The following is a 22,314-nucleotide window of genomic DNA, read 5'->3' as shown; positions in this document are numbered from 1 at the left end:
ATTGTGATGATGAGACTATTGAGCTTTTGTTGGTTCAATTTCAAAAGAGGTTAACTGTTCTGTTTCCAGAGGAAGAGGAAATGTTTAAGCTTTGCAAACAAGTAGTCATTGAAGTTGGGCAACGTGTGGTTGTGGGTGTTCCTATTTACTGTGCAGCCGTTCTTGAATATCTTCATGTTACAGTTTTTGGGGAAGGAGTTGATGTTGATGAAAAAGTCAAAACTAATGAGTGCTAATTTGTACGATTTATGGATGTCATGTTCAAGGGTCCTTATATGGATCTCCAATGAGTAGTGTTTTTTTATTGTAAGTTTGTGTCTAGAGTAGGAGAAGATGTCTTTGATACTGATTTGATTTGGAGAAGGCTTATCCAAAGTGTATGTGAATAAGAGTTCGCAAAGCTAAAATCTTGCAGGTTGGTTGTGTTATGGGTTTAGAACTCCAAATGCAATGCATGACTGTACTGGTTGGTCTTCAGAATGAGATTGTTGGGAATGTGAAGTCCAACAATCACATGACCAGAAAAATAGGGAAAGGGAGTTCAGAACAGAAATGAGCATTATCGGCTTATGCCATTACTAAAATCTAGTCAAACACTCTGGTTTCTGCCATGAGGGCTTCCACGGGCTTCTGGTCTATGAGTACATGTCCAAGAGGTCTAAGGAGAGCGTTCTATTTAAGAGTGAAAACGATCTCAACTGGGTGTTGCTCGTCCAGATTGTTTTGGGAACCGCAAGAGGTATCCTCTATTAATATGAAGAGTGCATAACCTTCATTAGAATAAAAAGCCTCAGAAAATTCTGCTCAATGAGAATTACCATATTTTGAAGTGCGAATTTTAAACACTCAAACTGATTGATGCAGAACAAACGAGGACCTTTAGCGTGGCCCTCGGCACCATCAGTTCGATGAAAGTACACATGTATATCTTCGGAGTGGTGCTTTTAGAAATTATGTATTTTAGGAAAATGTTCCACAAAATGAACTGGTTTTCGCTGACTGGGTATATTATTGCCTCGAATATGGGAGGCTTCTAAAGTGGGATTGCAGGGAAATTGAGGAAACGGAACTGGAAAGAATGGTGTCGCTGGGGCTTTGGTGCGTTCAAGAAGGTTCCTATCTGAGATCATCAATGAAAAACGCGATTAAGATGCTCTAAGGACTGTTCAGAACATCTTCTTTTCATAAAATGATCACCCTTTAGTCTAATATTTCATCGAGTTCAAGTTTACACCAATTGTACACTTCTTTTTATTACAATATTTCCATTGAACGCAACCTTTAGCTTAATACAATTCTGCCACAGGTTTGGATGCCATAGATGATATAAAGTTTCCCATGAAGGCAGTTTGCATTAGAGTTTTAGCTTATTTTATAGGATAGATAAATAAATGATCAAATTAAATAATTAAATTAGAATGTTAAGTAGATAAATTATAAATGAAGGATAGTAAAAAAAATAGTAAATTAAATAATGGTTAATTGGGAGTTATTCATGTAAGGAAGTTTTGGTATTTAGTTTGGTATGGGAAAAAATGAAAGGTTTTAAAAAGTCAATTATATTAAAATACAAAATCATCTAAAAATTTATATATATTATTTTTAATTATTTTGTGATATTTTTGTTCTGATTAATTAAAGTAGGATAGGCCCAAACCATTTACATATTTGCTAAAGAGCAACTACCTAGGGCGCATGAGGAGCGCACACCCATCCAAAAAACTACAAAAGACCAAAACACGCTAAAAGCCAACACATGACCAAGACAAAACCACTAAGTAGAGAAATTAAAAAACAAACTAAATATCCAACCACCAGCCAAAGACACAAAAGAATAGTCTACTGACCGCAAGCATTATCATCCTACCATTCATGGCATAAAACTTTAACTTTCTCATAAAAAGACAGTTATTTGTTAGAATTTTTCCCAGAGGTCAGAGTGACCAAATCCAAAGTAGCCTTGACAATAGATGTGAGGAGGTCCAACGCCGCAAAATGAGACTCTAGGTGTCCCTTCTACTATGCCTTTCTCTATTCTCTCTCCTCTTGCATTGCAAGCAAAGAGGCTAAATTCTTCATCACCATTTCTTAGCTTAGAGCAGTCATTTCCTCTACCTTTCTTTTTAGAGCCTCGCGATTTTCCTTCAACTCAACCGTGTCTCTCTTCTTATTCCTTTGAGTAATCTTTTCTTTAAGATCCTTAAGCTTCTCCTCCATAGTCTCCAATTTTTCTATTTTTCTAGACATGTCATTGGCAACCTTCCATACCCTCTTGTCATTTTCAGCCAGTGCCCAACTATCACCATGAGCCTCAACCTCAGCCACTACTTCTAGCCTATTGATCTTCTTCTTGATCACACTCAGCTAAGAGAGGAGCCAATGAAAGGCCGTATTCCGTCTATCAACCACCTCAAATAGCTTAGAATATTTCTCATCCAAAGCAAGGGAGTCAATCTTGGGGGTAGAAACACCATGGGCTAGTGAAGAGGACTCTAAAGGGGGGGGTGGGTGAAGGGAGATTTCTCCTTAGAATAAATTGGAGATCAATCAAAGTATAGGGGCTACAAGAAGCTCCACAACCAAGTTGGAGTTTGGCATCAAGGGATAGAGAAAATCAAAGGGGTTCCACTAGATGGGGTCAAAGCCAAGTAAAATTTGTAGAGCCTCATAATTAAGCCTTGATGGAGGGGGCAAGAATTCTTAGTTTTACCCTTAACAACTGATTGGAATAAAGAGGAACAAACCTAGAATGAGAAATTCATTTTGATGCCATAACTAAGATGGTTCAACATGCTAAAGATCTAGATGTAGAATCTTTTGAATCTACCATCTAGCATAAAATACTACATAAGCATGAGCATTGAATACTTCAAAACCCCAAGAAAGTCTTGTCTATTGTAACCACTCTATAGTCTTGAGACACATTCTATTTGCTTAAAGAACCTTTTGAAGTTGTCTTTGTAGATCCCCTTCAGCTTTTTGGGAAAAAGCATTCCCTCTAGAGATAACCCAATAATAGTGACAATAGCCTGTGCAAAGAGCACAAAATCTGCTCCCCCAATTTTTACTTCACCTTTCTTGTACAACTAGGCAAATTGTTCAAAGAGTGTCAGGTCAAAATCCTGCATTCCTTCGACATAGTTGCAAGGTTACCCTATGCCACTTATGGCCATAGCTTAGCATTATTTTTAAAATCATCACAACTATTTAATGCAGTTTGTATAAGGTCACCCCCTATAGCTAACATAGTGATACTAGAGGCAAAAAATAAAGAGGGAATTTGAATACTAGTAGTATGAAAGGGATAACATAGGTCAAAATTGGAGAAGGGGCAACTAATACTAGAATTAAACATCTACCACCTAAATATTAAATAATTGGTAGATAAGATGACTATGATAAGAAATAAAAAGGCAATCTTAGGATTATTTTGTATCATTAGGCCTTATGTCAGCAAGAAAAGTGGTATGAATAACATCAAAAATTTTGTGCAAATATAATAAAATTTTAATATGATTAAAAAAAGGGTCAAGATTACCCATCCTAATCACTACTTTGTTTCCCTCTCTACACGTATGATTGAATATTATGTGGCAAATCCTAGGGAGGAGATCAAGACACTTGGTGATGAGGTGTTCACATTTCCAATCAGGTTCGACTTCTTTTTTGAGAATTAAAATAGTATTAGTTGAATTTCCTTCACTAATGATTCATTCACACCCTCTATCTTTTGCAATTACTATTATCTGATAAACAACTACCACCTATGCAACACTTGAGGTTTTCACCTCAAGGTTAGTCACATAGGCTAGGGCCATATTGCCACTTGGGTCACACATGACCCCACCCCCACTTACTAGACCTGGGTTACCTTTTGAAGAGTCATCTAAATTCAATTTCAACCAACCAGTGTCAAGGGAGGGAGGGAGGCGAGTTCGTTGCATTTCTAAAACCAATAGGAGGGGAGATGAACTTGAATAGAGACTCAACCAATCTCCAATTTCTAGCAATCCACCAATCTAGGAAAGAGGGCGGGAGAGACTGTCTGTTCATCTCAACACATCCCATATTTTATTTGATATTATTAATTATGGTGATGGCTAAAGAGTCTTAACTACAAATTTTGTCCCTCAATATTCTATTATTTACCTCAGTCCAAAGAATCCACCCTATACGAGAGAAGTACTACCACCATAGTTACCTAATAAGGGGATGAGTTGATCGAGGAGACCAGCTAGAAATGTAGTCCTTAAGATCTTAGTTCCAAACCCAATCTTGACCAAGAACAAACTAGTAATTCTCTGTCTAATATTCCAGGAGAACAAATAGTGAAACATAACATGATTTATAGTCTCTTTCTCCTCCTACATAAAACAAATATATTCACTTACTAAAAATTATGCCTTTTAAGGTTGTTAATAGAAAGGATTTTACCATGGCAAGTAATCCACTAGAGGAAGCACACCTTCAAGATCATTTTTTACTTTCAAATGTTAGACCAATTAAAGCGATGGGAGATGGTACAACAATTTCAAATCTTGAATATATAGAGTACTTATCATCTTTGGAGGAAGGACGAGGGCTTCACTTAGTGAATTTGGGTTATATCACATGCATTCATGGAATAATAAAGAATCCCCCTATTTTTCAAAAAATATTTCTCTAAACTCCTTTTTTGTCACCCCCTCTCAATACACAACCTGAATTAAATGCCCTCCTATTTTCACCAAATATTGCATTTTTTTAGCCTGAATTAAACCCCCCTATTTTTACCTATAGGCAATATATTGTACCCTCATTTTTGGGATATTAAACCCCCCAATATGAACACACATGATATAATATTGCCTAGTCAGTGAAGCCCCCATGGGAGGAAGTCTAGATCAACCTATCTTCATCATACAATCTAAAAAACCTAATGTTATTAAGGATCTTAAGAAGCTTAATAGAAGTCCTTCTTAATTAAAGATCAAAGTCCATGGGATTGATTCTCCACATTGGAGGGTAAGAATTAGGAATCCAATAGTCGCTAACACAACACCCATATCTATTCAAGAGCTATCCAATAGTCACTAACACAACACCCATATCTATTAGGAATCCAATAGTTGCTGGACCTTCAAAGTCTCTGGGTGGACATGGCAAAATTCATTAGGAGGTACATTACCCTCGATGAGCACTTTGCTAGTATTTTTGTTACCATTTCATAATTCTGAATCATTTTAGACATGACAAAAGAATTTCTATTCCGTTTTACTTGTTATCTTCCCTCGAGTTATCTATTAGTAAGCATGCTAAGAATGAGGATAACTTGATTCTTCATGAGGTTTTAATTCTCTTAATCATGGATTTTGCGAATGCCCATGAGGTCAAACCCTCCCTCGCTCTGGAAAACCCTAAGTCTTTAGCTATCCAGGAGGTGCATGATGTATGGATACAAAGTTTGATGATGCAGAGGGTGAGAATGATATGGATTGGAATGATGTCCAAGTGTCAAACAATTCGGATTATAAACCCTCAGAGGATGAGGGTCCCTTGAAAAAGACTACTCCTGGTACTAGTAGCAGTAGAAAAAATCCCCCTAGATGGGTTGCTAAAAAGAAAACCCTTGTTTCACAGACCCACATTTTGTGCCCACAAAATCTGAAGAAACGGAAGACTGGAAATAAGGCGATGAATCTTGACAAGGAGGATAACAAAATAAAACTCGACGTCACCATCAATGTGGACCTCAATGAGACCAAAGATGATGAAAAGGATGTTGATATGGTTCTAAGAAAATCGTTGATGTATCAGAAAAAGTGTTTCCAATGTTTTTTTGGAGAAATCAATATTTTGAAATAGGGTACTAAAGATCTCATTGCCACTTTCACTGAGATTCCTACTCTAGATAAGACTGATGAATTCCTAAAGTAATCCTTGAAAATTGTGAAAGATATCAAGATCATGAAGACTAAGCATGAGGCGAAAATTGACAGGCTGGAGAAAGAGATACAAAAACTGAAGAGTAAACTAAAGGGTTTGGTGGAGGTTAGCAAGGAAGCCATGCACATCAGTGTCAAGGATCTTAAGAGAGTCAGTGAGGAAATTTCCTTTCAGAAGGAGTAGATGGAAAGAGTAGAGAAAACCCCAGATATTAACTTGACTTAGATGAACCAAGGGGTGTGGGCGTCCATGAGACCATGTACCACGGCCAGGAGGAAACATCAAGTAACTGGTAGTTTGAGGTTTATTATGGAGAAAATCTAAGAGATTAATAATAAAGCGATCTAGAAAAATGATGAGATTATGAAAGCTTTATCTTAGTTTTTTTATTCTTTTACATCTTGTTTAGGTCTGTCTTTTGTGGTCTTCTGTTTTGGGGTGAATCCCCTGTTTCTATAGTTGGCTAGCAGTTGGTTAGAATCTAATTACTTTGTTTTATTTTTTGTTGGATTTGGGTTTCTAGTCCCTGTAAAACCCGTTTATCTTAATAAAAAAACACAACACCCATATTTAGTGGTTAAAACTCTTTCGATAGTTGAGAAAACAAGCTGAAACTCCAAGGGGATAGAGGACACCCACAAATATTTCCACAATTTAGTTCTTGAATAAGTATCATATAATCATTTTATCTTTGAATGTTCTAAAATGTAATCCATAGTAATTCATGTAGTATTACTATTAGATCACAACGTGCAATCTTTCTCCCTTTGTGATAAATAATTGTATTCTTGAAAGATGAAGAGGATAGATAAAATTGTCTATATGAGTTTATTATTAGTTAGTATGTCATTTAATTGTATATTATTCTATTAATGACATAGAAAGTGGAAATTGATGAAATTTATTACTTATAGAAGTTATAGTTTGTTCATTCTTATATTTAATAACACATGATTATAATGATTATTTTTGTATGAGAATGTAAATCATCCATTTCCTTTCAAAGAACTTGGAGTTACCTTCCATTTTATTTTCCATTGAACATTTATTTTTACATGTTGGTTCAGTTGTATTCTTTTATTTTTTCACTTTGTTAATAAACTTAATTAAAAACGAGAAACTTAAAAAAACCCTAGCAACATTCGATATATGCAGTGCCTCTAGCTCACGCTTATGGGTAATGTTATCATGATTGAGCAACTACAACTAATGCCTAATAAAGCTACAACAATGTTGTATATGGCATGGACTCTATAAATCACTAGGGATAAATAGGAAATATTATGTAGACAAAATCCAATGGGTGGGAAACTCCCCTTGGATCGATAATCTAATAAGATAAATTTTAAATGAATCTACATCCTCTAGTGAAACTGTAGAAAACCCAAATAAAATTTGGATGTATGCAAAAAAATTCTATTTGGATGTTATGATTTTGTAATTTCACACAGAGGATAGGGTGACATGATTATAGAACTAGGACCCACATGAAAATTAGGTAAACAAGAAAAGGGTGAACATGAACTCTTTTTCTCTATGAACTTCCCAACATAGGTAGCAACCACAGAGAAACTATCCAAGAAAATGACCCTAGAAAAGGTTGCATACTAGCTAAACAGTTTACATCAAACCTAATCTAAAAACCAAAACTACATAGGCCTTGATCCCATTTGGAAGTGGTGTATGTAGGTAGTTTAGTGATGGAGTGTGTCCCTCATATGTAGGGAATCAGGGATGGGGATTTAGTAAGGCTAAATAATATTAATTAATTAATATACTCATTACGTGAGTGGGTTGGGTTAATAATTCCTAACATAAATGTTAAGAGAAAATAAATTCATGTTATACTTGGAAGGGTCCCAGATGGATTGTTTGAAATCCTAAGGCCATAGGTTAGATTCCAAGACAGCTTTGAAGCTAATTTTAAAATAATACCTTTGAGGACATCGACATTGATGCACTTCCAAGGGGAAGTGTAGTCTTTAGGGATGTGACTCAGGACCTGGATGCTCTTGATGAGTCATAAGACTCTAGCCAAAGCTCATACCTATCACATGCCTAAATGGAGATAGATGCCTATCCCGATTAGGTGGATGCCTGCTGTAGAAAAAACATGCCTAACCTATATGGCTAGATGAATGGACTAATGCCTATTCTATATGGATAGGAGTACATGAGTATACAATGAATGAACACTTGATAAATTAAGAAAAAATAATAACACAAAAAAAAAATAGTTACTATTTTGGGTTATTTTGGGTTATTATGGAAGGGATATTAGAGATTTCAAGAAGGCCTATCTGCATGGAGAAGTTTGTTGCTATCACTGTTATAAGCACAACTGCAACTATTGAAGGTGTTGCCCCTATCAAGGAACAAACCAACTAATTTAAAAATCAAATCATTGATAGATTGTGTGCCATTTGAAGTCGACCATAGACGTTGAAGAATGAAGCCAACTCATCCAATGAAGGCTAAAAGGGAAGCCGTCCAAATTGAATAGGTGAAGTATTTTCAATTTCCATGCGAATCTTGTTATCAATGTAAAGTCACCTCCAAAAAAAATTGAAGTCCTCAATTTGTGAGAAAATCAAATGAAAGCCTTAGAAAAGACCACAAGGACTGAGAAAAAAGAAATATTAGAAAACCCCACTAAGTCTTAAGAAAATATCATTATTAAAATATAGTGAAGAAAAATAAAAAATACATAGAATTCCAAAACATATTAACACAAAGGAATCTTTATTCATCCAAACTCAAAGCAAAACCTATTTTATCAATATGAGATCAAGGATTAGAACAGCTGATAGAGAGATCAAAGATATTGAATGCCTTACAATAACCTTATCATATAGAAGCCCCGAACAAATTGATGAACGACTAAAAATAAAGATAATTTCATGCATGTCCATCTAAATATTATTTTTACAACTCTTATTTTTAACTATGGAAACTACTATTCCAACAAAAAAAACCTTTTTAAACTTCTTAGCGACCATGATTACCAGCACAGGCTACAACCACATTGCAAGTTGCCTTTGCCTAACTCTTTATGTCATCTATAGCATCGAAACCTCTGGCAGAAGGTGTATTAGGCTGAACACTGTGCTCAATGAAAATATTAAAATATTTAAACGGTGTAAATGTTAAACTCAGCGAAAAAACATTACACTAAAGGGTATTAATGTTAATGTTGTGAAAAGAAGTTGATGGAGCAGGGGGAACTCTAACTTCAATAGTTCCTTCGAAAATATGAAGTACGCTTTTCATTGATGGCCTCAGAGACGGATCTTCTTGAATTCACCAAAGCCCCACCAACACCATTCTTTCCAATTGGGTTTCATCAATTTCTCTGCAATCTTGTTCCTCCAACAACTTTACAAGTCTGCCATATTTGAAGCAATTATAAACCTAATCACATAAAAGCATTTCGTTTTCTGGAACATAAAATTCAAATATTTTCCTACAACAGATAATCTCCAAGAGTACCACTCCAAAGCTATACACGTCTACTCTCACAGTAACTGCCGAACTCTTCTGCCACTCAGGAGCAATGTACCCAATGGTGCCACAGACCACAGTAAAAGATCGCGTTTGTTCTGGACCAATCAATTTGGATATGCCAAAGTCAGCAATCTTGGCAACGTAATTTTGATCCAGCAGAATATTCTGAGGCTTTATATCACAATGGAGTATAGGGTTGTGCACTCCTCATGCAAGTATAGTATTGCCCTTGCAATTCCCTTAGCAATCTGAAAACGCAGCTCCCAATTGAAATCTTTTGTACTCTTATGCAACACGCTATCCAGAAACCCATTGGGCATGTACTCATACACCAGAAGCCTGTGGGAGCCCTCATGGCAGAAACTATAGAGTTTAACTAGATTTTTATGATGTCTTCCACCGATAATACCCATCTCTGTTTTGAACTGCCTTTCTCCATTTCTCAGAGCCTCGTCTAGCTGAACGTCAAGCTTCTTCATAACAATTGCTCTTCCGTCATATAAGACACCCTTGTAGACCTTCTCAAAGGCACCCCTTCCAATTTCTTGCACGAATCCTCTAGTTGCTGTGTCTATGTCTTAGAAAGTAAATGCTCTCAACACCATAAAATCAAACTTTCAATGCTCTTGCAAGGCTTTCAGCTTGGGTTGGCATGTATACAACAAAATTAATAAAAAAAATGCTACATAGACAAAGGAGAACGCGACAAGGCTTATGCCAATAATAGTAAGCGCCTCCCCCTTCTCATTCCTTTGCTTTGGCAGCATGGAAGGAAACAGGGTTGGTATTGGCATGGGAGGAATGGCTACGGCCTTGTGGACTTTTACAAAAGCTATACTGGAATTATCTGCTCGGCCTCCCAGCAGAGGCATTGATTTCTTCCAAAATCGTTGTAGGTCATTATTGTGAATAACTAACATGCACTGGCAATCTTCCATACATGCCTGTTCACATTCAGTGTAATTTACAGATTTATAAATCCATAATAATATCTATAGCTGCTTCTGAACTTTTTTTTCATCAATGTTTTAGATTACATTATGCGATCCATCATCAGATTTCAAGATATCATAATCATAATTCAGCCAGTTTGTTTTCTTAATCTGCTCCATTTTTTAGCCACTTGAATTGCAGCTATGATCCTGCTAGGTCTTTGGATGACATCCCTTTGAGTGCCTACTATTGTCCAGAAAGAGGAATACCGGAAGACATGTACAGCTGCCGTTTAAAAATACATAGCTATTGATACGAGACACTACATTGTCTTCCTGCTAGTGAGATAGCATGTTGATGGCCAAGAGCAGATAAGCAACATACATGAGATGCAGAAGTGCACATATAGAAGGCATGGTTACAGACACAAAAATGGCAATGTGACAAATGCTATAATCACTTATACCACAAGAGTAAAAGACAATAAAAAGAAATATATCATAGAAATCATTTTTCCCAACAAAGACCGACTATTTTTAATTTTTTTCCGAGTCATTAACTTTTCCATTAAACCTTGACTTGAGAAGCTTGTCGGAGTTATGAAAACATTTCAATAACAATAACAACCATAATTTCAAGGCGGGACAGATGAGGCAAATAAAATATCAACTCTAACAATATATTATACACTTAAATTAAAACTAGCCATTGCATCTTGGTGTGTAATGGGTATGCCAAAGAGATGTGGAAGTTCAATTGGGGAAAATTTTGGTCTATTTTTTGTATATAATTATATTACAAATGATGTTGTTTGTGCAACAAGCATCTCAATAGACAAGTGATAGCTTCAAATGAACTTTGCATCCATAAACATGGATCCAAACACGACTAAAACAAAATCTTTGAAACATGGAGAACAAGAGGGATAAGGAGAGAAGGAGAGGGAACCAGAGGAATAAACAAAGAGAGGAGGGAGGCATAGATAGAGATGTGAGAGAAGTAAATAGAGAGAGATGGGTAGAGAGGGAGATATATAAGGGTAGAGAGAGATGTAGAGATGTAAAGGCTGAGATGGAGAGAGATGCAAGACAAAATATGGAGATATAGAGATACAAAGGGAAATAGATATAGACCTAGAGGTATATGAAGAGGGAAAGGGAGAAATAAAGAGATCAATGGATATAGAGAAGGATACATGTCTAGATATATAGGGGGAGAGAAGAAGCTAGAGATTTGTTTAGAAACTTAAAAAACATTAAGAACATTTGATGAAAGAATAAAGTTAATTGTACAAAACTATTGAAACCATTCTAAATATAATGATTCAATTGCTTGCAAACACTTAAATGTAATCATGACATGTGAATATCTTTCGTCCATTTTGATTATTGAGCATAATAGAATTATATGTTGCCACATATTGTTTTTCTTTTGCATTAGACATTGCTGCATATTGAGTTAGTGGTTTCTAACAATTTATGATAAAATAAAATATACATTTTTTAATTTACTTTTAGATTATTTAACTTGTTTCATGTGAGTGATTAAGAAAGATATGGAGACAGAGAGAAAGAAAGAGATATATAAATAGATAGAGAGGGAAGGAGATAAATAAAGAGGATAAACAAGTAGAGAGATATAGAAAGAGGGATTGATAGGAATAGAAAGAGGAGGAGATAGAGAAATGAATATAATGGAAAAGATAGAAGAGGAAGAGAGAGATGGGAAATAAAGATGGACAAGAGAAATGAAGATCGAGATGGGGGAGAGGAGAGAAAGAGGATATCATAATGCCTAAATAAATTAAAATTACATTTTTGGAATGTCAATTAGAAAAAAATTTAGTTCAAAAGTTATAAATAAAGACAAATTTTAAAATAAAATTGAGCCTAATAAAAAGAAAAAAAAATTTGATTAATAAAAGCAGGATAGGACCGTACCATTACATAACCGCAGAGCGACACCTAGGGTGCACGAGGGAGGCACAACTAACAAAAAAAAACCCCCACTAAAACAACACAAGAACCTAGCAGGGCAACCCGAGAGCTAGCAAAACAACTAGAAAACAAGCAAAAAATGAAAGACCAAAAATCACAGAAAACCAAAACAACCACCCATGGAAAGCACAAAGAGATGGCCAACTACATGGGGGAATTTTTATCCTGCCAATCCTGGCATAAGCTTAACACTTTATCAGAGTGTAGCGTCCTAAAATTGCGACACTTGCAATTTCGACTGCATTTTGGTCTTCACGATGGCGCGCAACACGCAACCTGAATGGAGACCCCAAAACTTGCTCACGACACCAAAAACTGCATTTTTCAAGCACCTTGGCCTGAACCTCCTTGCACCCCGTTGTCCCGGAGGTGGGACCAGAGCTCCCAGCGCCCTGGTCCCTCAGGACCAGAGCGCCCAGCGCCCTGGTCCCTCAGGACCAGGGTGCCCAGCGCCCTGGTCCTCCAGGACCATGGCGCCCAGCGCCCTAGTCCCTGGGTCCTATTTTGGGCCTGGTTTCCTAAGTGATATCGGGTCTTTTTTATTGCAATTTGGAAATATACTTCCCTGGTCGGCCTAAGGTCGGGAAAATCAGTCTATCAGCCCTAATTGACAAGTATATAAACTACATTTTCCTCTCTCATTTGGGTAGATGGAAAAAAGGCGAAAGCAAGATTCAAACATTCAAGCATTCAAGCATTCAAGCATTCAAGCATTCCTTCAAGCAATTGATCATTTCAAGTCTCCATTCAAGGCTAAGTGTTGCATTCAAGACAAGGATTCAACCATTGAAGAGGAGATCACTTATTACATGCTACATACTACAACATACAACATCTAAACCTTTGCACATAAGGATACAAACATCCTTAGAACAAGGTATTAGTACTTGTTTTACATTACAGTCATTTACATTTACAGCTCTTGCTCATTTCTTGGTTAATTCCAAAACCGGGGTTTGACCTAAAGGCAAACCCCTAATCCCTAACCCCCCATCGTCTTCACTTTTCTGTGTGTAGGTTGCAGGTACGCGGCTGAGATTGAAGATCTGGAATCCTTGTGCAGAGACGAACCGATCCCCCTTCGTTTGACGGATTTTTCGGAGGACCGTGGCACCGGGCGCCATCGTCCCGACAACTTTTGCTCAAATTTGCAGGACAGCGCCGTATCGACATTTTACTGCTAATTCCAGGTCCGCAGCTTCATCCTATAACCTAAACTCAGTTTATAAGCGAATCTTTATGACTTTCTATGTATTCTTGGCTTAATTTCCTTAACAACATTCTTTACAAAAGAGGGTAGCCTTGCTTTCCTAACCCTTGAAAATCATTTAACATCCAATCTTGCATTGTGTGGGATTGAATCTTATGAGTTTCAACCCCTCTTTTGAATGTAAAGTCTTCCCCTTAAGTGAAAACCCATCGAATCCTAGCGAACCTCCCTTCTCTCTCCTCGGAGTCGGAAGAGGGGAGAACAACTAGGGTTCGATCGCGATTTTCCGCTTTACATTTTGGTGAACCCGATGTGAACATCCTTTCTGATTATTCATGATTAGATCTGAAAATTGATTCCTTGATTACATTTCCATGTTTGATCTTTTGCAAAATTTTAGAGGTAATTGCATAAAAACCCTAAATTTTCTTTTTGAACATTGAACTTGCGAAATGTTTAATTGTTCATGCTTGTTTCAGATCTGCTTTTCTATTACAAATTATCAATTCATGTCTGTACTTTAATTTTTGAAAATTAAGTGGTTAAAAGTCAAAACCCTAATTTTTGAAACCCTCTTGATTCAACCTTTGTCCGACAATTTCACTGATCAAAACATCTCCAAATCAGCTGTAACTTTGGATTCCGCAATAAAATCACAATATCTTTCATCGCTGAAAATTTGGAAAAAAGTTGCGAGGACCGTGTTGCACTCCGAGCGCCATCGTCCCCGACATTTTTTCCAAAATTTCAGGAGTGAGATCTTGCTGTATTTTCCTGCTAAAATCCAGAATTTTGGCTCATTTTATCAATTATAACACTTTCAAAATTACAGTCAAAGTTGGTCTTGCGATTGCTTGGTCTAAGGCTTCTAATCATTCAAAAATCATTGAAATTAAAATTTTGTGTCAAAATTGTGTTCTTACTGTCCTAAATCTGAAAAGTGTGTTATCATTCATTAAAAATTTCAGTGCTTTATTCAAATTCTTGCATTTTGTGACTTTTGAAATTAAGTGCTTAATTACAACAACTTTGATTTCCGCTTTCAAAATTGAATTTTGCGTGAAATTGAGTCAATTTTTAATTTTCAAAATTTGCATTGCTTTTGACATTCCCTCTAAAATCATAAGATTCAAAATTTTAGTTTCCCTCTCTTTTTCAAAATTCAAAATTTTGCATTTTTCGACAATCTTGATAGGGTTCAATTTTGAGATTGCAACTTTAATTTGGCCTATCTACAGATCGTAAAATCCCTCAATTTTTTCAGATTAGCTCTAAAATCATCATACCTTTCATCCCTGCAAATTTTGAAAAAAGTTGCAAGGACCGTGTTGCACTCCGAGCGCCACGGTCCCGGACATTTTTTCCGAAATTTCGGGAGACTGTTGTGATTGTATTTAACAGCTTAAATCTGGAAAATTGGTTGATCCTACTGAAAATTGCTACCTCTAAATTCAAAATCTTTTCTCTCTCTCTAGTGCATGAGTTTTACAACAATAAGCCCTACTTACACTATTCCCGTTAGACGAAGCCGTAGAATTAAGTCCTTCCGAGGTTTAACTACCGAGGAGATGGAACCTAATTTGAGTAGCCTTTTTAACGAGGATATGGGTAATTCCTCTAATCCTCCTAATGATGAAGAAGCTTCCCATGAAGTTTCCATTGAACAACTTTCCAAATTGGATAACCAATTTGACGATTTTCACCAATGGATGTCTCATGAGTATCCCGATAGTCAAGCTCTTCCTTTAATTGAGGGTCTAAAACGCATGCTTCAAAGTGATAAGAATGGAATTGATGTTTTACGTGGTATCGCACATATTGTGGATTCGAATATGATGCCTATGAAGAGTTGTGCTGAATCTTTAGGTTATACACAACCTCCTACACAAGTCAATCATTCTATTCCTTTGACCACTCCTATTGCTAGTATACCTACCTTTACATCAAACATCATGGCTACCTCTATACAAGACATTCCTCCTGTGATCACTAGTCATGGGGGCAATCCTCCCCCTTCTTCAATTAATCCTCTTCCTTCATTCAATCCAACTTCTTCGTACATTCCTTCAATGAATGTTCCTATTACATCTTCACAAATGAACATGACGCAAGGGGGCAATTCATTTAACCATTCCATTCCTCCTTGTAGTGTTCCTCCTATCCAATCATCCCCTATGGTTGACTATCATAGGGTCCCACCACCTTACTCTTTACCTTCTTTCAATAACATCACACCTCCATCTCAATCTAACACACCTAATATGAACTCTTCGACTGAAGCTACCATTAATAATCTTGCACAAACTGTCTCTTCTTTACAGCAACAAATTGCCTCTATGAATCAATCTAAGTTTAGTGTGCCCACATTTGATGTTGCGAGCCCACTTTCTCTTGATATTGTTCGAGCTATCCCTCCTAAACATGTTGAAATCCCGCATTTGGAGCTTTATAATGGTAAAGGAGATCCTCTAACACATGTTAAGACTTTTCAAACAATTTGTACTGATTTTGCTTATGACCAAAGGTTGCTTGCAAAACTGTTCACTAGAACATTAAGAGACAAAGCCCTACAATGGTATTGCTCGTTGCCTTCTTATTCTATTACTTCTTTCGAACAACTTGCAAATGCTTTCATTCAACAATTTCAAAACAATATAAGTCCTAAAGTTACTTTGATTGATTTAATGCATTGTAAACAAGGTGTTAAAGAAAAAGTGACTGATTTTATTGGTAGATATAAGCATTTGTATGCTCAAATTTCTTTTCCAGTGCCTGATAATGATATTCAAAGAATCTTTATTTCTAATTTACAAAAAGATATTCGAGACAAACTTCTGTTTTCTGAGTTTACTTCTTTCCAACAGTTGTGTGCCACTCTTCACAATTATCAACTGACTGTGAGTCAAATGGAACAATCACATCCTATGGCTCCGAGTGATAAGGGTGATAGAAGTCAACAACCATTTGGGAAGATTAAACCGAACAGAGATTCCATCAAATTCAATGAAAACATCATCAACAACAATGTGAATGCAGCATCAGGTGTGCCTCCTATTTCTAAATTTTTCAGGAAAGAAAGAAAGTATACTCCTTTGAATGAATCATTGCATGATATTATGAATAAGTTATTGGGACAAAATGTGCTTACTCTTCCTCCTGTACGACAAATTGATCCTGCAAAGATTACTTCACCTTATTTTGATCACAAAGCTTTTTGTCATTTTCATCGTCAGCCTGGTCATGATACTGAAATTTTTTTTTCTTTAAAGGGTAAAATTCAAGATTTGATTGATAATAATACTATTTCTGTTTCTGGAGTGAATGATAAAGGCAACACATCTGTAGCTCCTCCTAACCAAAATCTTCAGATTTTCACTGATCCATTACCTTCTCATACCTCTCATACCTCTAATGCGATTGAGGCTAATGATTCCTCTTTCTCATCTGATGGTCTTGTGTCTATGACTCCGAATGTGATTAACTTTGTAGAGCAACAAGAAATCCCTAAAGAACCTTCCATCACATTTGATTCTAGTGAAACCATTAGAGCACCTGATGGTCCTTTATACATAGTTGCAAAAGTCAAAAATACACCTTGCCGTGGAGTGCTTGTTGATCCTTCGTGCATGGTTAATGTTATTACTGAAGAATTTCTTTTTACTTTACAATTGAATCAAGTGATCTATGACAAAACAGATGTGATTGTGAAACTATTTGATGCATTTTCTTCTCCTGCCATTGGTTCTATTACATTGCCTATTGAGGTCCATAATAAATCTCTTGATGTGAACTTTGCTATTATTCCATCTTCCGAACAATTTCGTGTGAAGCTTGGCTATCCTTGGCTATCTTCCATGAAGGCTATTGCTTCTCCTATACATAAGTGTTTGAAATTTCCCCATAATGGTGAAATTGTTACTATTAATCATAGTCTCTTCAAACCAGCTGAAAGAACCTCTAGTGTTCCTATTGATTACTTTTGGCCTAAACAATTCCAATCTCTTCCTCCGCGAAGTGATCATCTTTTTAAATCTTATCAAAAGTGGAAAACAGATATGATTCTATCTCTAAGTGAACCTAGAACACCTAAACTTGACATTCCTATCATTCTTGAGAAGGAAGTTCTTCCTTTGAAAGATAAAACTAATGTCTTTCCTCAAGAAGATTCCCAATCCGTACCCATGGATGTGACTATGTCTATGCCTAATAAATCTTCTAAGAGTAGATCTATACCTCCTCGTCATGGTGGACTTGGTCTTCTCCCTAAACCAAAAATTCCTCCTTTATATGGAGCAGTTCCTCCTACTGCCTTTTATAGAGAAAAGAGACCTTCTTCTTCTCCTATTATTCAACCGAAGAGACCACAACCTAAACACCCAAGTGATAAGGATGAGAACATTCCTCCTCCTCTATCTTCTACACTTCCTACTAAGACTAGACGTAATCGTTCTGCACGCGAACGCCGACGAAAACATCGTCTTAGGGCTCAAGCAGCCGCTTCTCAAACTTTACAATCTCCAAAAACACCTTCAACAAGCATTATTCCATTTTCTCCTCAGCCGGATATTGAGCCTAAATCTCCTATACACAAGATACATGATGGTCTTGATCCTGTGCGAGTTAAAGATCCTATTTTTGTAAATCTTGATGATGATATAGATGAAAATGTTATGCATGATGAAAATGTTACTCCTCTTGCTTCTGATAGTGAATATGAACTTGTTGATGTTGACAACCATTTATCTAATGAATTTTCTAAAGCACTTATCCTAGCTCCTAGACAAGAACAATGTGGCTTGGAACATGAACATAGCCCTTGTTTGGATCTTGTGATAGCTCCATCTGCTGTGTTGGATGTTCCTCCTCTAGCGTGTTCCCTGCCTTCCCGAAACATTGATCAGCAAGATCAGGGGGTAGATGACATGCTAGACTAGTTACATTAGCATGGTAGATTCTCTCCCCCTCCCTTTTGTTACTTCTTCTATATGTTATTCTCATTCTTCTATTTGTCGTCCTTAGTGTTGTCTACTTGAGGACGATGCAAAGCATTGAGATCTCTTTGGTCTCTCTCATGTTGACTCAAAAGACACATGTGTTCCCTTCTTCTAGGTGACCTTCCTTGATTGGGGAATGAAGAACAATTATGCATACATACATATGATATATACATGACTTATCATACAGCATACTGACCCCGAGGAAAGCGAAGTCACCTCGTGTTTTGTGTTTTGTGTCTATTATCCTTGGGTTTATCTCACACTTGGGGGCTAAATCCTTGTGGTAACGTGCTCCTTTCCTTTCTCATTTCTTATGTGTATCACTACGTTAAAACAATCACCCCCGTTGAGGCACGTGCGATCACTTTAACGTAGGGGGGCATACACCCTGACTATCCCTTCACGATACTTGAAAATTTCTTGGCGAACTTAGCTTTGCCTTGAAAATTTTCGGTATTTCTCTTACATGACTCATAGTGAGGGAACCTTACTACTGACAGTCATGGTTCTTCCTCGTGATCTTCCCTTTTACTTTGTCAATCGAAGTCGTAAGATCCTTAGTCCACTGGGGGCTTGGTGTATCTTGCCTCCTTGACGTGGTGAAAGTCTTTCAATGTTGTTTCCTTGTACTTTACCGTAAGTATGAGCATACATACTCCCGCTAAAGTGGGGGCTAAATGTAGCGTCCTAAAATTGCGACACTTGCAATTTCGATTGCATTTTGGTCTTCACGATGGCGACGCAACACACAACCTGAATGGAGACCCCAAAACTTGCTCACGACACCAAAAACTGCATTTTTCAAGCACCTTGGCCTGAACCTCCTTGCACCCCGCTGTCCCGGAGGTGGGACCAGAGCTCCCAGCGCCCTGGTCCCTCAGGACCAGGGCGCCCAGCGCCCTGGTCCCTGGGTCCTATTTTGGGCCCGGTTTCCTAAGTGATATCGGGTCTTTTTTATTGCAATTTGGAAATATACTTCCCTGGTCGGCCTAAGGTCGGGAAAATCAGTCTATCAGCCCTAATTGACAAGTATATAAACTACATTTTCCTCTCTCATTTGGGTAGATGGAAAAAAGGCGAAAGCAAGATTCAAACATTCAAGCATTCAAGCATTCAAGCATTCAAGCATTCCTTCAAGCAATTGATCATTTCAAGTCTCCATTCAAGGCTAAGTGTTGCATTCAAGACAAGGATTCAACCATTGAAGAGGAGATCACTTATTACATGCTACATACTACAACATACAACATCTAAACCTTTGCACATAAGGATACAAACATCCTTAGAACAAGGTATTAGTACTTGTTTTACATTACAGTCATTTACATTTACAGCTCTTGCTCATTTCTTGGTTAATTCCAAAACCGGGGTTTGACCTAAAGGCAAACCCCTAATCCCTAACCCCCCATCGTCTTCGCTTTTCTGTGTGTAGGTTGCAGGTACGCGGCTGAGATTGAAGATCTGGAATCCTTGTGCAGAGACGAACCGATCCCCCTTCGTTTGACGGATTTTTCGGAGGACCGTGGCACCGGGCGCCATCGTCCCGACAACTTTTGCTCAAATTTGCAGGACAGCGCCGTATCGACATTTTACTGCTAATTCCAGGTCCGCAGCTTCATCCTATAACCTAAACTTAGTTTATAAGCGAATCTTTATGACTTTCTATGTATTCTTGGCTTAATTTCCTTAACAACATTCTTTACAAAAGAGGGTAGCCTTGCTTTCCTAACCCTTGAAATTCATTTAACATCCAATCTTGCATTGTGTGGGATTGAATCTTATGAGTTTCAACCCCTCTTTTGAATGTAAAGTCTTCCCCTTAAGTGAAAACCCATCGAATCCTAGCGAACCTCCCTTCTCTCTCCTTGGAGTCGGAAGAGGGGAGAACAACTAGGGTTCGATCGCGATTTTCCGCTTTACACAGAGAACAACACTTTTTGCCAAGAACCAATCTTGAAGCCAGAGGACACCAAGACAGAATCAGGTGGTGGCTTTAACCAAGGATTTCATGGGGCCTAAACTCGTGATTAGGGCCTTTGCACATTTTTGTTTCTTCTCCCTTTTCCTATTCAAATCTACCTATATGATTTTGATAGCCTGCAGGGAGGCGTCATGCATATTGGCCGCATTCCTGCAAGTCAGATTGACCGACTCAATTTTCATTTTGAGGGCCTCTTAAGATTGCTTGATTTCTTCCACCTCAAAATTATTCCTAGTCATCTTAAGCTTGGCATCCTAATCTTCAATCGTCCCATTCACCTTATCCCACTTCCTCGTAATGCCAACAAATTCATTAGCAAATTTCCACACTCTGTCACCACCAACGTTCTCCAACTAGGTATTAGCCCTAGCTTCATCTTTAGCCTCCACCTCCAATCTGTTAGTTTTCCTTATTGCCACATTCATTTGCCCAAAAAGCCATTTCAACAAATTATCATGCCTTTGCACATCATCATGAAGGTCCTTCACATTTTTGGTGAGGACCGTAATCGAGCTCGGGGTCTTGGTAGTTGCAAGGGGGAGGGTTTATGGGAGGAATGCTAGGGTTAACATCACTCATAACATTATTGTCAGGGGACCAATCCGGGCCCATAGATTCAAATGAGTTTGATTCATTAGAGGAAATAGAATTAGAACCCAATTCCTCAACTATCTACACATCCTTGTGCACCTCAATTTGGGGTTCCACATCAAGGTCCTTTTTAGAGGTAGTAATGGCTTTAAATTTGACCATGCGCAATGGGTTCTTTCTTGTGGGAATTTTAGAACCCAAATGAGACACTTCACCAAAGTTGGATGGGGACAATGAGATCAACAAATATGCTAGGGTTATAAGTGGACTCGATTCGCTAGTGGGGATCCCACTCGAGGGGTTTAGAGCCAAATGTAAATTATAAAGCCTACATATGAGACCCTGGTGAAAGGGAGGTTTACCCTTAACAAAAGCCCTAGAAATAGATTTAGACAGAGAGGACAAGATCCAGTAAGGAAATTTCATTCTTACGCCGTGGTGCAAATGGTTCAACATAGGGAAGAACTCAAGGTGGAATCTCTTCTTTCTACCATCTAGAGTGAAATATTTCATGAGAAGAAGGGCAATCTCCTTCCAGATACCGGGAAGCTCTTCTCTATTGTAGCCGATTTGGAGTTTAGAAACCCCCTCCCTAGGTTTGAATAAATAGTCAAAATCTTTATTGTAACTTCCCTTGGGCTTCTTGGGGAAGTAGACGCCATCCAAGGCCAAACCAATCACTTTCACAATGGTCTCCTCAAAAACCACAAAGGCAACACTCCCAATCTTAATGATGCCATTATCTTAGATTTGAACAAAAGCCGTAGATAAAAAGATAAAAAGTTAATTCATAATTTATGTTTTATTTAATCAAGTGATATATAATTATTATTATTAACATTATTATTTTAAAAAATTAATTTTATTAAAAATTTATAATAATATTAAATTATTCATATATACATCAAATAATTACATCTTATATATTATAATATATATTTTATCAAATCAAATGAAAATAAAAATATATAAAAAAATTTAAACATAATTATTTATATATATTATAAAACAATAATAACTAAAATTTTAAAATTAAAAATAAAATATTTAAAAACTTGTAAATATATAATTATCTCTAATGAAACTAAAGTTGTTAAATATTTAAACTCCATCCGGAAAACCCAAAACACTAAAAACCTTCCCACTGTCAATTATTTTGGCATATGTTGTTTAAAG

General features: G+C 37.1%; 1 protein-coding gene across 1 annotated transcript; it reads right to left on the bottom strand.

The window, feature by feature from the left end:
- Positions 1–9,602: 9,602 nt before the first annotated feature.
- On the bottom strand, positions 9,603–10,541 carry LOC131856696 (G-type lectin S-receptor-like serine/threonine-protein kinase RLK1). Its single transcript, XM_059208576.1, has 3 exons — positions 10,467–10,541; positions 10,148–10,373; positions 9,603–10,006 (listed from the first exon to the last, which is right to left on the bottom strand). Exons 1-3 carry the CDS (start codon positions 10,539–10,541, stop codon positions 9,603–9,605), a joined length of 705 nt encoding a protein of 234 aa, XP_059064559.1.
- Positions 10,542–22,314: the final 11,773 nt, after the last annotated feature.

The sequence above is a fragment of the Cryptomeria japonica genome, chromosome 7 (assembly GCF_030272615.1).
Source record: "Cryptomeria japonica chromosome 7, Sugi_1.0, whole genome shotgun sequence".
NCBI lineage: Eukaryota > Viridiplantae > Streptophyta > Pinopsida > Cupressales > Cupressaceae > Cryptomeria > Cryptomeria japonica.
Note: the sequence above shows the minus strand (reverse complement) of the source record. Positions and strands in the feature narration are given on the sequence as shown.